The sequence below is a fragment of the Pholis gunnellus genome, assembly GCF_910591455.1.
Source record: "Pholis gunnellus genome assembly, chromosome: 6".
Classification (NCBI taxonomy): Eukaryota; Metazoa; Chordata; class Actinopteri; order Perciformes; family Pholidae; genus Pholis; species Pholis gunnellus.
Window position 1 is genome coordinate 8,442,475 of NC_136532.1, and position 15,725 is coordinate 8,458,199.

Below are 15,725 nucleotides of genomic sequence, written 5' to 3' on the forward strand. Positions count from 1 at the left end.
TATATTAAGTTTTATTTTAATTCTTCAATAGCACAGAATGCATGACAAGTAATAATTCCACATTTATTAAAACAGGTATAAACATAAAAAGAACTGATACAGAAACAAATGCAATCTCCAGAGATTGAATGCCACCAATGTATTTAAACACCAACCATAACACCAACTTTCAGCAATGTACTGCATGTTTCAAAAATAGGTATACATTTGAGTTAATACTTAATACACTTATTTAGCCATTTAAAAACATTCAACAGCTCATAAATAACAGATGTACCGACAGAGCGAAAAATGTTCAAATGAGTATTAATGTATGTAAAAGTGTATACACACTTTTGAAATGGCAAGTACATTTACATTACTGAAACACAGTGAGCTGTTCATGGATGTCAAAGGAAATCAGGTTGCCACTATTCAATACTGCAAAGCAGAAGTACATTTCTCCTCTGGAATGTATTTTGACGAGTAAACATAATGCGCACTGCAAAGCACAGCTGTGTGGAGTGACTTTTCAAAATGTTGCATTGCTAGTATCTCTGTTCTTCAGTAAGTAAGGAGGAATTCAATTTGGCACTCTGTGTATCGTAGGAAGTGGACTATTTACAGGTACTGAAACGACTGGAACATACATTGAGATTGTTACAGTACACTCTGAATCCTGCCTACTGAACAACATTTCCAATTTATATCATTATTGCTATTATTTATCTAAAAATACATTTACATAAAATGCAAAATAGTTTTTCCATACCTTTGTAAACATCTTTGTAACTATCTGATGTATTACCTCTACTATATACAAAATGAGTATTTAGAAATAAGCCATGTGTGATTTAGAGCCTCCGATACAGTAAGTCGATCTATCTCCTGTGTAATTACATCAATAAGTTAAACTCGTCCATTAGCTACATGGTCAGGTACTGTCTGTTCAACAGCATTAAGAAAAGAATGGCCTTAAGAGCTAACGCAGGAAATTGTGTCCATTTTTCCAGTGCACAAATCCATCAATACTCTTGCTGCTCTAACTGGCACATTTTCATGCAGAGACGCCCAGTGGAATTTCAGAGACCTTTCATCACAAAACAGAATCATTTATCATCACGGAGTACAAAATGACTTCAGTATGGCACCAAAATCATCTCCTCCAAACATGATCTAAATAGACACACATCCATTGACACATTTATTTACACACATACACACAGGACACAAGCATTATTGGCGCACACACACACACACACACACACACACACACACACACACACACACACACACACACACACACAGGCCCTGGGCCAGCAAGGGCCTCAGAGAGGAACTCTAGTCTGCCTCTGTACCAACCCAGAGGAAATGTTTGCAGCATTATTTGGACTTGCAGTTATCTTAAAAAAAAAAAAAAAAGGAAATCAACAGAGTCAAAGCATCTGAAGATTTTACAGTGAAATGCTCAATAAGCTACACTTTGCTTGAGATTCCCACCTCCATATTTGTATGTGCTCACTCACCTTTTGCCTCCTGTAACAAACAACAGTGAAATCATAAAAGTGGACGTGCAGCAGACATTAATAAGCACTGCTGGACTGATGAGAAACCGAGTCCTCCATTGCGGACACAATGTGCGTCTCCAGCGCAGAGGATTGCAAAAGGGTGTCACCAGCAGTTCCTTTCCTCGTTTCATCTTGTCTCCTCGTTTCCTCTCTCGGTTGTGTGACGGCCTCCACTTCCTCTCAGTAGCGCTCTCGCTCACTCTCTGTCTGTCAGACGAGTCGTGGCATCTCAGGAGTTTTCCTCCTGAGCTCTGCGGAAACTTAGACGTTTGAAGGAATCCCTGTGAGACGGAGAGGACAAGTAGATGAGGGAAGACGTGGAATAGATAAAGAGTGATGAGGATGATGACGAAGAGGAAGAAAGGTCAGGGCAGGTAGGTGTAGGAGTAGAGATGTACGGTAAATGTTTCCATGAGCACGGCACAAAAATAGGATTTTTTTGTATCAATGCGGGCCATCATATTGGCCGGTACAAGCTTATTGCAGATGTATCCGTGTGAGTGTACTAATATGAGTTGATATACTATACTGCCATGTGTATACATATCAGATATCTAAATACTCAATATTGGCAATAAACAAAAAAATCCAATATCAACGGGGATATAGATTTTTTATTTTATTAACATTTTCATATAAATTAGTTGGTGTTAATATCAGTCCTCATCCACGGTTATTTGATCAAGAACACTGAAGCAACTGATTTTGGAAGCTCTCTTCGCATTCCTGAGTAATCAATGGAAAAATCTAAATTTGGGGGATAAGTACCCCTTAGAAGCAGATGCTCATCACTCAGCGTGGCAACACATCGCACAATGCATCAAGATTACCATGGTCGATCATAAAAGCACTTAGTGAGCAATCAGTCCTTTCTAATTCAAGGGTACACTGTGGCCGCGGCCGTGGTTCAGCACTCAATCTGTGTACTGTGGCTCCGGTTCAGCTATCAATACTTGTAGAGGCGACACGGTCGCTAGTGAATGGATCTCTGCTCACTTCCATTTGTTCTCACTTCTCTTTGGGTTCAGCAATCACACACGGTGATGAAAAAGATAAATGACATGGGTTTGTTTTCCTTTCCCCATCGCGGTCTCTTGTCAAAACAGTCTTGTCTGTTTGACCTGCTGGGTGTGTTTACCTGTTCTCCAGCCGAGGCCTGATGATGGGTTTATAGAGCTCGGGTATCTTCCTCTCCAGCATGGGCCTCAGGTTCTCTCTCAGGCGGTTGTAGTTCTTCTTCAGCTCCTGCTGGTACTCTTTCTGGTCAAATGTGATCAGGTGCTTATTCTTCTCAACCGCCTCACCGCACCTACAGGACAGAGAGCAGCGTGGAGTCAGTTTTAAACTCTGTGTTATTAAATGACATCATCTGAGAAGGAAATAAAAACGGAGTTAAATGTAGTCCTTGACCTTCTAAATGCAACTTAAAAACAGCTTTGACAATGATTCTATACAAAACAACCTTGCCGTAATCCCCTCCCTGTCCTCAAGCCTTCACAAATGCACTGCACCGTTTCCTGCCCACAACGTCCTGTAACTACTTGACATAAATTGGACTCCTTTTGCATGCGAGAGCTCTACATGTGAGTTAACAAAGTACTTGGCTGTAAGGAATTCCTATATTGGATCTTTCCAAGTACCTCAGCTAGAATGTGGTTACACTGTAAATTACCCGCAAGGCTGTTTCAGGACGCAGTTAAAAAGGGGACAGCCGAGGTAAATCTCCAAATCACAAATGACTAACAAATAAAATGCTATTCTCCCTTATGCCTTTTGGTAATGCAAGCAATATAAGAGCTGAGCTGAACTAAGAGCTGAGGGCAGGAATGGGGTCTCCCCGCGGTCCTCTATCATGACATGTATAATGGCCAACATACAGAGCAGTGAGCAGGAAATAAGAGAGACTGAGATGATTAAAAACACATGTCTGAGTTTATCTCTTAGCTTTTAAAGAGGGTAATATGGAAACGGCAATGTCCTGTAACAGTATACAGTAAATACGCTGGGCAATGAGCATTAAGGACAGTTCACAAGAGAAAGGGATTTTCCAAGCCATGAAAACATCTACGGATATATGGCTTTCTATCTGATTGCTTTTAAAAACGAATTCTCCTGACGTACCTGCAATATTTAAATATCTTTTTTTGAATCAACTGACTAAATAAGTGTTGTTTTCTTCAGTAAAAAAATGTTTGTGTACTTTCTGTATGTGGAACATAATTCACAAGTTTTCTGAGCTGACATTAAAAATCATCTCTGTACTGGAGGTAAATAATAAACATTTGGCTAAAGGAGAGGTGGGACTAGACAGCAGCCACACCTCAGCTTGTGATAGGCTCAGAACACCTGTCAATCAAGGAAACAACCTCTATAACGTTCATCTCCTCAAGCCTTAATCTCTAGGACAATGCGTTTCCGAAATGCCATCAATGCACAAGTAATGACATGTGACATAATGTTGCATACATTTGTGATTCATATCCATGTTGCTGCAGATATAAAACGCAAACCTACCCAGAACGTTACAGTGCGTCTGTTAACAGTAACGAATGCACAGAAGATGACATGTCTGATGTCTTTATGACTGGAGATATTTCATTCAGTGGGGAAATAAGATGACCAACTTCTAAAACCGTGTTTCCTTGAATGGATATTATCCGAACGCCACTGTCAAGAAGACTGGCAGAGAAAGGGTCGACTGCCAGCTTGGCTGGATTTAGGACGGGGGGGAAAAAAAAATCTTTATGAAATTAGAGTAAATATTTGCCAACCTGCTTGTAGCAATCAAGGCAGCTGGAATGTGACACGAGGGGAAGAAAATGAAAAGCACCTTTTGGAGGCAAACGGCAAATGCCCGCGAGATGAAAGCACACACATACAAACACAGACACACACACACACACACACACACACACACACACACACACAGACGTGTACACAAAAGACACACGTCTCCTGCACAAAATCAGCATATTCTCAAGACACACTGCTGTGAGTTAGGGTGGTTTTAAATGATGTTCTGAATATTCTAAATATAATGCAACTCTTGGGAACAATACACTTTTGCAATTCAAGAAGAAGTGATTATGAGGAAAAATATCTTCCATGTCATTTGGGAAATGAAAAAATATCCTCTGTCACGATGGGTGATGTTATTTCACAGCCCTCTTACTGTACATGTTTGGTTTCTTTAACGAGCATCTGGTGTGCACTTTAGTGCAGATTATCGTTTCCATCTCTGCATCTCGACTGACACTCTGCTTAAACTGCAGGATATCAGTCTCCATCAGTCACACTGACACCAGTGATGATGTGTATATATATATATATATATATATATATATATATATATATATATATATATATATAGCATCCTGGAGAAAACTTTCACTCCTTCAAGTCAAGTCTCACAAACATACTGAATTTTCTACTCAACAATCTCTTTGAAGTATTGTTCTACACTTCCACCTACTGAGCCAGCGCCAGCCACTGGTAACAATAAAGGGAAGCAGAAATGCAAATTTAAGTAAAATAGTTGGGGAACTCCTTTAGGTTTTTTGTTTTGTTTTTTTTCTCATTTTTGCATGACTTTGGTGCTGCGTGGAGTCACTAGGTGGTGTTTCTTTGATCGTATCTTACCTCATTATAAACTCTTTGAAACACAGGCGCAGTTTATTGTGGTGACGGAAGAGCTTCGGGTCCGCTGGGATCTCATTCAGGAAGACCTGGGCCACCTCCAATGGGCCCTAAAACGGGGGTGGGGGTGGGGGGGGGCAGAAACAAAGGGACAGAGTTAGAGAGGCAAAGAAACAGAAAGGAGGAAGGAAAGAGAGGAGGTAAGAGGGGAAGCGTTCGAGAGTGTATGAACAAAGGAGGGATGCGAAAGCCCCTTGTTCAGGCAGGGGGTAACGACTTCCTAACTGAATGTCTAATGCAAGGCCGAGATGCTGAACTAGAACATGAGGAAGATATCAGATCAGAGAAGGAGCCGTGATTAGCCTCCTGCATGGCTAATGTCAACGCTAACACTGCATACACCCACCATTTGGCTCCCATTTGCCCAGTATGAGATCTTGTTATCCTAACTTATATTCATCATAAAACCACAGCACGCTCGCAGAGTGCCTGCATCACGACAGGCACAGTTAAACAGCTCTGATTAGCATCATAAGCGCGTTGGGCCTCAGTCCTTGGTCTGAGCTGCAGACCCACACACAGAAAGCCAGCCTCCTGTGCTGATTACAGTCAAGAGTTATATGTTTACGGAGCTGCTGAGCATTAGCGTTATGTATACAACCATCGGGTCGGAGCGAGGGACCTGTCAGATTAGACGCTGGAAGATAAAGCATAGGGGGGGGGGACGGGGGGACGCTGTAGCTAGCTTCATCATTACTCCAACATTCACCAGGCTGGCAGGACCTGGAAGCTATCAGATCAAAGAGACCTCCGGTTCAGCATGCCGTGCAGCCGGGACATGAAAGGAAAGAAGGGCCATGAATTGACGTTTTAACTAAATCAGGCGAAAAGCGAAGGACGGATTAGAGTTGCGGATGGGGTGAAGGCTTTGATGTGTGATCGCTGTCATGTCTCCCACCTGCACTCTGTGAATATAATGGAAACTGTAAATGTGATAAGATAAATAGAGTTAAATTATTCAGGTGCCCCCCCCCCCCTCCCTGCACATTAAGAAGGAACACTCAGGGGACAAAGGGGCTATGTGTGATACAAAGAGCCATCATTTTGGGAGAACAGCCACCAGTTGGTTAAGCATGAGGTAAGTGATCATTTCAGCTATAATAGGAGCGGGCGCTGTAAAATAGAATTGCTCGGTTACCTGGTTAACAGTGGCTCCCACAGCGCCTTGAAGCAGCATCTGTAACATCTTAGCATCGGGCTGCTCTCTATGTGTGGCAACTGCTAGCTCTCTAGTCTTCTTCTGCATGTCCTCTATGGCCACCTCAATAGGGGTCAGGTCAAACTGGAAGCAAGAGAGTGGTAATATTGTACAAATGAATTCCTGCAATCATCAAAATGTGGAGAAACAGTACTAAAAAAAAAAGTTGTTGGATGTTCTACATCACGCTACGTTACCTCCTCTTTCTGGATGACATTGATGCGAGTCTTGATGTAGGGGAAGGCATGCATGGTGGTGAGGATGGTTTTCCTCTTGTACTGCTCGTAGAGTTCCCCACGAGGCCGCCCGCTCTTTGTGAAGGGAGTCGTGTACATGAAGCGCCGCAGGTTGAAGTTCTTCTCAAAGTTTGTCAGCCGGTCTTTCATCTCATAGTCATCAAAGAAGGGTTCCACATAAGTGATCTGGATATATGCCTGGAGAGGAGAGGTGGTTTACCGTTTACTGACAGTCAGTTTTTTATGTTTCTGCAAATCTAAATTTGCATGTTCTATTTCAGTCATTCCCAGAGACTGGGTCGGGACCAGTCTCTCTCATAATCTGCATGTTCGTATTGTTCTAAGAATTGTAGCCTACTTATAACGTTGAATCTAAGATGAAAGGCTAGCCTACATTGCACTTGTTTTAATGTGTATGTTTTCAACAACGCGTGCACAAAACAAAGTTAGGATTTATCAAAAGTATTTATTTTCAAAACGGCTGGTTAACCAATGCAAAGATTAAACTCAACCAGCTGGATCAGACATGTAGCAGCAGGCATTCGTGTGGTCACCTACCTTGCTGGGGTTGAGTTGTTTTCTGTCCACAGGTGTAGAGTCCTTGATCATCAAAAACGCATCTTCTCCAAAACACTGACTGTAGAAGTTCTAGGAGTGGGCGAAATTATGTTGTTAGCATACAGTACAGTGCACAATATAGTCTTTCGTGACTTTTATGCAAATATCATACAGATTTCAATGTCATTCAAGGCTATTCATTGACGAATAAAATGTTAAAAGAACACTTATGAAGCGTTAAATGTCATTAAACAACTGACTTCATTGATTCAAGAGTGAGGCTGACATTGTATTACTCTTCGTGACGAAATGAAGTCCAAGTTTTCTCTCTACAAACTCAATGAAAACAGATGGATGACTGTGAGTCTTGCATTCTTTCATTGTGTTCAACTCAAAGTCATGAGATCCCACCAGTCCAGCCAGGCACCATCTTCCCCTTTCACTCCACATCAATTACACATTAATTCACAACATGCATATCAGTTCACACACACACACACACACACACACACACACACACACACACACACACACACACACACACGTTCCTCTCTCGTACCTCCAGCCTGTGTGATATCTCAGGCAGATGTGTGATCCCTGGCTCCTTGTAAATGAATTCCCGCTCGTCTAGGTCACCGAACTTGGCCCCATAAAAACCCACCCGGAAGTAGGTTCCAAACATCCTCTTGTGGCCCTGGAGGGAAACAAAGAGGAGCTTTTATATCACTCTGTAATCAATGTGACATCAGTAACATATTCTTTCGCATTACGTCAATCGCCTTTTATGTAGAACACTTTGAAGAGTTTATTCAAAACATTTGATATTTCTGTAAGCCATCAAAAAATACTCACACAATGGTCTTTTTCAAGCATCTTAGTTATTGTAAAGTCCTTGTAAAGGACATTATTTTGTGTCCTTAAGAGATACTAAATAAATAAAAAATAGGTAACCAACTGATGTTTAAATGCATGTCCATTCTGCCATAGATCTTTCTACATGATCTACTACAGTGCCCCACTGTCTTTCTTATTTCTACGTTAACCGTAGCTGAATGAATGAAGCCGCCCCTGCAGTGCCGTTTAGGTTTTACCTTCTGAATGATGTTATCAAAGGCTCTCTGTAGTTTGTCATGAGTGGATGCCAGCTTTCTGAAATCTCTGTGAGCCTCTAGGACGGGTAGGATGATCTTGTAGACCTCGTTCACTGCCTCGAAGAGACAACCCTGATGAGACAGCCTGATGGTTAGCGCGACCACACACAATATACAAAGAGGAAATATTTGCATCTAACAAATGTTCGATAGTATGACAGCCCCAACATTTATTATTAACGACTCAATGCAAACATTACTGTATCCCAGTTCCATACTACCAACTCTGATTACTCTTACTGTTAACTTGATAGTTACTGCATTAACGCTACTCTAAGGTTGTGGGTGAAGTACAGTTTGGTCCTTATCTAAAATAACATATAGAATAGGAAATATATATATTAAAACGTGATTAGTATGTAGTATGAATTTGGGACACAGCCGCAGGTTTCTATGTTAACACGACACTCTAAACATAAATTTCATAAACATGAGTGCAGCTTCATGGTCTCACGTTGCTGAAGAGCTCGGCAGCCTGCTCCAACAGTCCCACCAGGCCGCTCTCGGTGAAGTAGCGTCCCGAACACACCCCGTCCTCGTCCGGGGACAGGATGTCATCCGACACCGCCGACTCCTCCAGCACATTGGTGGAGATGTTCTGAGGAGAAAATCAGTCAGTTAATCAATCAATTAGCCCTCTTAATCAAAGAATCAACCACATGGCTGACTTTAAAAAGGAGATGTCCTACAGTGGGAAATGGAACTAATTTGATGACCCTCCAATCAATGACCTGCTGACTGCTGCAGGTTAAGAGTGTCCTGTACCAAAGGGCCACAGAGGTAATGTGTGTGACACAGATCATCGATAACGCCATCGTCACTGTTACTGTGATAACTCTGTTTTCAGTTCAGGGGAACAGTCTGTTCTTCTCCCACTGGAGCACATATTCCTCCCCCCCAATCCTTCAACTTCAAAGGCGTTGTGTTAAGCAGTGGAACCAACATATTTATATGTTGACGTTTTGAGAGTACAGCTCCCCCCTCTGGACACACTCAGCCAAATTTGGAAGAAATCCGTGAGGAGATGTGTGATGTGGCGTGTTGAGAGAGGAAAGATTTGCCTCTGTTCAACAAAACAACCAACAGGCACAACAAACAAATGCTGAATGCTTAATTTGTGTGGCTGTAACTGTTCCTTCTTTCAGTCTAGACGTGTTTTTTTTTGTAATTCGTTCCTTGCTAATTTGGCGTTTCTATCTGTATCTGTGTTCTCTACCTGGAAGGTGACGCTGCCAACAGGTAGGTACTTGTGATCTTCCAGCATGCTGAGATACTCGGCCACCAGGGCAGCAGCGTGGACCAGACACATAGCCGACTCGGTGTAACACTTCCTGTTGTTGTGCTTCTCTGCCATGTTCTGCAGCCAGGTCAGACGGAGGTCAGGAGACGTCTGGTAGCCCTTTGCTATCCTGAGGAGGGAAGAGAAGGAGGCCATTGTTTGTGTTTTTTTCTTCTTTTCTTTCCTTTATTTGACCAGGCAGAAGTCGCATTGAGATTAACATTTCCTTTTGAAGACAGACTTGGCTAAGAAGGCAGCAAAGAACAGACAAAACCACTGTGCAACAAACACAAGAGACTAAGAACACTGTCAAACAATAACTAATTCTTAAAGAGGTTTGTTAATTCAGGTGCTGCGGGCATGACGCATTTGTGTTGATATATTTTGGCATAGGCCAGTGACAAATGGACAAATAGTCTCAACTGCAACAAAGGCTTAATGTCCATCTGTATACAGTATATAATATTTGGTATGGTTCTTTTACTTTTTTACTTATTTAACATTCTTTACTGTTTTATTACTTATAATACATGTTTCTTACTAGGTATGCTGCTGTAATCCTGTAAATGTCCCCGCTGCGGGACTAATAAAGGAATATCTTATGTTATCTTAACGCATTTGTAATGCAAAGAAAACATAGATAAATGTACATCAATAATTATAAGTATAACACACTGTATAGAAAACACAAAAAAGAAGGTCAGCAATATTCTTAACTGACGAAATGAATCAAGAGATAAAAAACATTCATCTACTTCATTTAAAATGTTAAACAAGCCAGAAGACTTTGAACTATTCACTTCACTTTTCACTTCAAATTCACAACTGAAATGTTTTATATCTTCTGTTCTGAAACTATCACAGGTTAATAGTGGTGTAACAGACCACTGTCGATACCACCCCTCACGGTTCAGCACGCATATGAACCGTGGATTAATTACACAGCTTAACGTTAACCATCACAGTGTGAAATAAAGTTTTACTGACGATCGTTATCGGCCAACATTCAGTAAAATCTGCGTACGGGACATGTCGGCATTTATGCTTTTCTAGTCGCCGATCTCTGATAATGTTGAATTGTAAACAACCAATCCGTGTTTATATTGACAGGAGAACAAAGGTTCCATTCACTTACATTATGATGCGTTCAGGCTCTGTTCAGAGAAAATGAGTATTGGGCGAAGGTAAATTGTAACATTATGATGTATTCAAATGTAATCTCGTAAAATGTAGTGTTGGTGAGAAACTTGAATAAATCCAGTTGTTTGAAGATGTTTTCACAGCAACATGAATATATATTAGAGATGAATTATGAGCTGTTTACACTATAGCTCTAAGCAGCTTATAATAGATCATTAAAACTACTAATGACAAGATTTTTCAAATCACAAAAAATACCAACTTTCATTTCCATATCATTCAAATTGTGTGTTTTTATTAAGAACAAAACACTATAAATAACTATAACAAAACAAAAGGATAACATTTAGAGTTGTTGGTGGTTTACAGACTTCAGAGTTTAAATGATTTTTGGGGCGGTGGCAAAGAAATAATCATTTCTGGAGCCTTGTAGACCAGCTGCTATAATCAAACAACAAAGGGATCTGTATCTAACAATATGGATCATCAATGATCGGCAATTATTAACAGCGGCAAAAAAACGTGATCAGGGATCTCTAAGTTATATTTGCTCCCTTTTTTCTTTTGTGCTGATCTGTGATCACATCCATGACTCTGAACAGTGAGTTGCACCTCTACAGGTTCAATGTTATGCTTTTTTTCTTTTTTAGACCGTATTAGAATGAAATGTTGCACTCCATAGACCGTGTCAGATGAACCATGATGTCACCCAGACAGCTTCCTTTACTACAGTACAGGAATAAATAAGTCGGCATATAAAGAGCGAATATGTCAAAACTAAATGTGTGCATGAGAGTAAGTATAGCAGCCGTGAAAGCAATCGGGTCGTTTAGTGTTTTTATGGGCAGCAAAAAAATATGGAAAATATTTTCCTGTTCACGGAACGCATGAATAATCATTAGCCCAACAGCATGGGAATAAATCTGAAACGCTCTGAATGAATGTATTTATAAAGCAGGTGAGTCACCATGCTATACAAATGAATTCAAGCATCTGGAGACCAAATGTCTTGTGCGTCAATGACCTCTGTGTTCGGGTGCTTGGAGGTAAACGTCGGGGTGAGTCTAGGTAAGTGTGTAAAGCTAACGGGTCGTTCTGTGCAGTCGTCAAACACTCACCAGGTGACTGGGCCCACAACCCAAACAGAAAGGTGCATGATAAATGACACATGTAAGTGACACTAGGGCATGTTGAGGTAAAGTGCCTAAATCAACACACAGCACATGTATGCTCTCTTTGTCCCACTGTTTCCCCTTCGTGTTCTCGTACTCACACACACAAACACACTGTTAGCATTTGCATATACACAAAGCCAGATCAGGAGACTAAACTGCTACCACATGGTTACCATAGTGAAGGCACCAAATAGAGACAAAACAGCCCAGACCACAGAGAAATAGGAACCAGCAGCACAACATAGAGAGAAGCCACAGGGTGCTGAGAGAAGGAGAGCAGACAGGAGAGAGAGAGAGAGAGAGACTGTTGACAGGGAGAGACAAAGAGGCAGCCTTTCAATGTTAATGGTGTGTCTTCACCTGTACATGAGGTCCATCAGCATCTCAGGATCTTCCTGGAACTCCCTCATCTTCACTGTGTCTGACAGAATACTGTTCAGGTTTCTTAGCAGCTCATCCACCTGAAATCACAGACAAAACACAAGAAGGAGGCGTGAGGCTACGATCCGATCAATGTCAGCAGTGTAATGCCGTCGTGTTTTATACCTGTGAGGGCAGCTGGGTGTTCTGCATCTCAGTGTCCTCCTCTGCGTAGGCCAGGATGGTGCGAAGTGAGCGTCGTAGGTATTCCTCCTGGAAGTCTGAGGACTTGCCCACCAGCGAGGCCAGAGACATGGTAACCTGCATCTTCACTCTTGAGAAGTTCTGGCGAAGACAGAGGGGACCGCAGTGAGTGTCAGTGATGAACATTTTGCAGGCTGAATATTTTTTACACGTTAATATTTACATTTGAACAGTTTGACTCCTTTCTTGCAATACAACCATTCCTTTTCAACCTGACGTTCAAGCCCCCGACAATACAATCTCTAAATAAACCAATGGAATACATATCAATGTGTACGCACTGCGCTTTGTTGTGTGTGTGCAACTGTTGAATGTTTAAAAAGATATTCTAACGTGCAATGAAAACGTATCAAAATCTTTCCAAGTCATGCAATACGGTGTCGTTGGAAATGCTTGTACCTTGCTCATTTGAGTCATTTATCGCCATTTGACAGAACACAGAATAAGACAGCTGTAACAGATATGTTATTGTACAACTGAAAAAGGATATTATGCAATAATTGGTAAGCTGTTTTGTTGTTCTCTCGCTCTCTCTCCCCCTTGCCACCTCCCTTTCCTTGTCTCTCCATTCTTCGCACTACCTGTCCACCATAACTGACAAACAACCCTCCATCCTCTGCAATGAGGTGTGTGTGTGTGCATGTGTGAGCGCGAGTGTGCTCGTGTATGTGTGAAGTCCCATCTATCTCCAGCATGACCAGCTAAGCGGGAAATGATCTCCCATTAGCAGAGACATAATCACCCATGGATCATCTCTACGGCCCCATTCTGTTCAACTGAGCATGGAGCCAAAGCCTAACCACCCATCACTGCCCTCTAACTCAGTGTGTGTGTGTGTGTGTGTGTGTGTGTGTGTGTGTGTGTGTGTGTGTGTGTGTGTGTGTGTGTGTGTGCGTGCGCGCTCAAAAGTACCCTAAATGATAGCTTAAGTCAACACACAACCCTCTTTGTCTTTCTCTCTCCTTTTCTTTCTCATATGCCCCTTTTCCTCTGAATTTCTTTCCACAACAAGATTTAACCACAGGTATCTGCGTTTGGTTATTTTTGGAAGAAAGCAAAGGCAAGTATTTTCTCTTTTTTTTATTACCGCAATCTGAAATTAAAGTAAAAGATGGATGGAGGACAAACGTGTGTGTGACACACAGAGAAGAAGACCAGGACGGATGAAGGGAGGAAAACATAAACAAAGGAAGAGGTGGAGGTTCTGAATGAATGAGTCATACGGCTGCTACGCTAATTCAGATCACAGCTCCGTCTGTATACACCACATAAACAAACATACGCTGGGACACGCAGATGGGAAATACTCTTTAAACTGTACATATTGTGTGTATGTGTGTGTGTGTGTGTGTGTTTGTAAGTGTGCGCCACAAGCTGGCGTCTGACTTTCATTAAAGTGTACAGACTGTAAACACAGGAAATATCGACTGCAACAGCAGTTATCGAACTAGCAGAGAAAAGGAAAGAAGATACTCTATCCTTCCTTCCTTCCTTCCTTCAGATCTGTCATCTCTCGTTTTTTTATTTCCCTCCGTCACTGCCTCACCTCTGGCAAAAACACTCCATCTCTATCGTGATTTCCACCTTTCCGCCCACTTTACACTCTCTCTGCCCTTGAGGCACATGAACCTACACATGCACACATATGTACTGTAACACATACACACACACACGCACAGAGGTCTGGCTGTCATTAGATTAAGAGGGGTTGGAACATGGGGAGACAGTGACATATCTCTGTGCTCTCGACTCAGAGACACATCCTTCAGCAGAAACTTTCTGCGGCACGCTCAAAATAGACACAGAAAAGACATTAAAGCAGAGCAGGAGAGGAAAAGTGGAGAAGACAGGCTGAGATGTGTGTGACAGACTCCCCGCTTCCATGTGTGTTCAAGAGCACATGTATCATAAGCAATTCTGAACCTTCATGTGCACTTAAATTATATTTGATCCGACATAAATGCAATTTCTTCTGCAAGCTTAGATGTTAGATAAGGTTTTATCTGACAGGGAGGCTGACATTTGCTTTGTGTGTGTGTTTCTTTGTGTCTGTGCATCCTGACAACCCATTGGAACACATACACAGGATCATCTCATCTCTTGTGTGCGTGTGATTGTGCCCTTACGCTGGCATTGCTGTAGCTGTATCTCATGATGAGGTAGAGGGTGGCACAGGCCTGGCTCCTGTTCTCATCGACAGGGCTGCTGCAGTACTGAAGCATCTTCTGGCACAGGTCCGCACACTGCTCCGCCTCCTCCTCAAACATCAGGTCCCCAAACTGCACACACACACATATACAGACAAATTAAAACAGGTATACACCGATCACACGTGGATATGTACATAAATAATTCTGGCTCGTATCAACAGTTTGCCACCCCCACGAGTAAATGAGAACATTTAAATTTAGACACAGATAGTGTTTCGTGTAAACACACCAACACACACCAACACACACGCCTCCTCCTGAATTTCAAGTGCAGCACACACACACACATACACACACGTCAAAAGGAAACTACCTTGACAACAAGCGCTCTGAGTGTGCTGAAGGTGTGAGAGAGAAAAGTGGTACTCTGGTTGCAGGTGAGGGAGTGAAGTAACACCTTCAACACTCCGCCAACCACGCTGTCCTTACACTCAGCCAATGGCACTGCCTGGACAGGGGACATTAGAAAATGAGCAAATCAACATGGTTCAACAAGCAGTCCACACAGATATGCTTCAAGCTGAGTCTGAAAGACTGTGTCACATGTGTGGATGGTACATTACGCCGTCTTTGTGCTCACTTATTGAACTAATTTAATGTTATGTTCATTCACAGCAATTAAAAACATTTATCTGCATTCCACCCGTTTTATACTCTGTTAAATGATGATTCACTGAGTGATAAACACTCTGGTTTGGAGAGACTTAATGTTTTCCAGCCATTCTCAAGAAAGCTGATCAGGGTTTAGTTAAACACCTAATCAGGAACTTTGTTGGTATTTTAATTATGCATACAAATGTAATTATATTTTAAATAGGGATAGCTGATGGGAGAAAATCTCTTGTGGACTCTCAGGTCCCTCTGCAGATGCAAAATATTAAGAAAACCTTACAATATAGTGCAATCTATTA

General features: G+C 41.8%; 1 protein-coding gene across 1 annotated transcript in view; it reads right to left on the minus strand.

The window, feature by feature from the left end:
* Positions 1-32: 32 nt before the first annotated feature.
* The window catches only part of dock8 (dedicator of cytokinesis 8), a 49,489-nt gene continuing 33,796 nt past the window's right edge, over positions 33-15,725 (minus strand). Inside the window, exons 35-48 of the mRNA XM_079160680.1 lie at positions 15,128-15,262; positions 14,731-14,883; positions 12,527-12,685; positions 12,341-12,441; positions 9,603-9,795; positions 8,841-8,984; positions 8,327-8,458; positions 7,795-7,929; positions 7,236-7,325; positions 6,639-6,875; positions 6,382-6,525; positions 5,187-5,293; positions 2,686-2,856; positions 33-1,828 (exon numbers count right to left, since the gene is read on the minus strand). Coding sequence (XP_079016806.1) covers positions 1,777-1,828; positions 2,686-2,856; positions 5,187-5,293; positions 6,382-6,525; positions 6,639-6,875; positions 7,236-7,325; positions 7,795-7,929; positions 8,327-8,458; positions 8,841-8,984; positions 9,603-9,795; positions 12,341-12,441; positions 12,527-12,685; positions 14,731-14,883; positions 15,128-15,262 — 1,953 coding nt within the window. The 3' untranslated portion in view covers positions 33-1,776. The remainder of the gene's footprint in view (positions 1,829-2,685; positions 2,857-5,186; positions 5,294-6,381; positions 6,526-6,638; positions 6,876-7,235; positions 7,326-7,794; positions 7,930-8,326; positions 8,459-8,840; positions 8,985-9,602; positions 9,796-12,340; positions 12,442-12,526; positions 12,686-14,730; positions 14,884-15,127; positions 15,263-15,725) is intronic.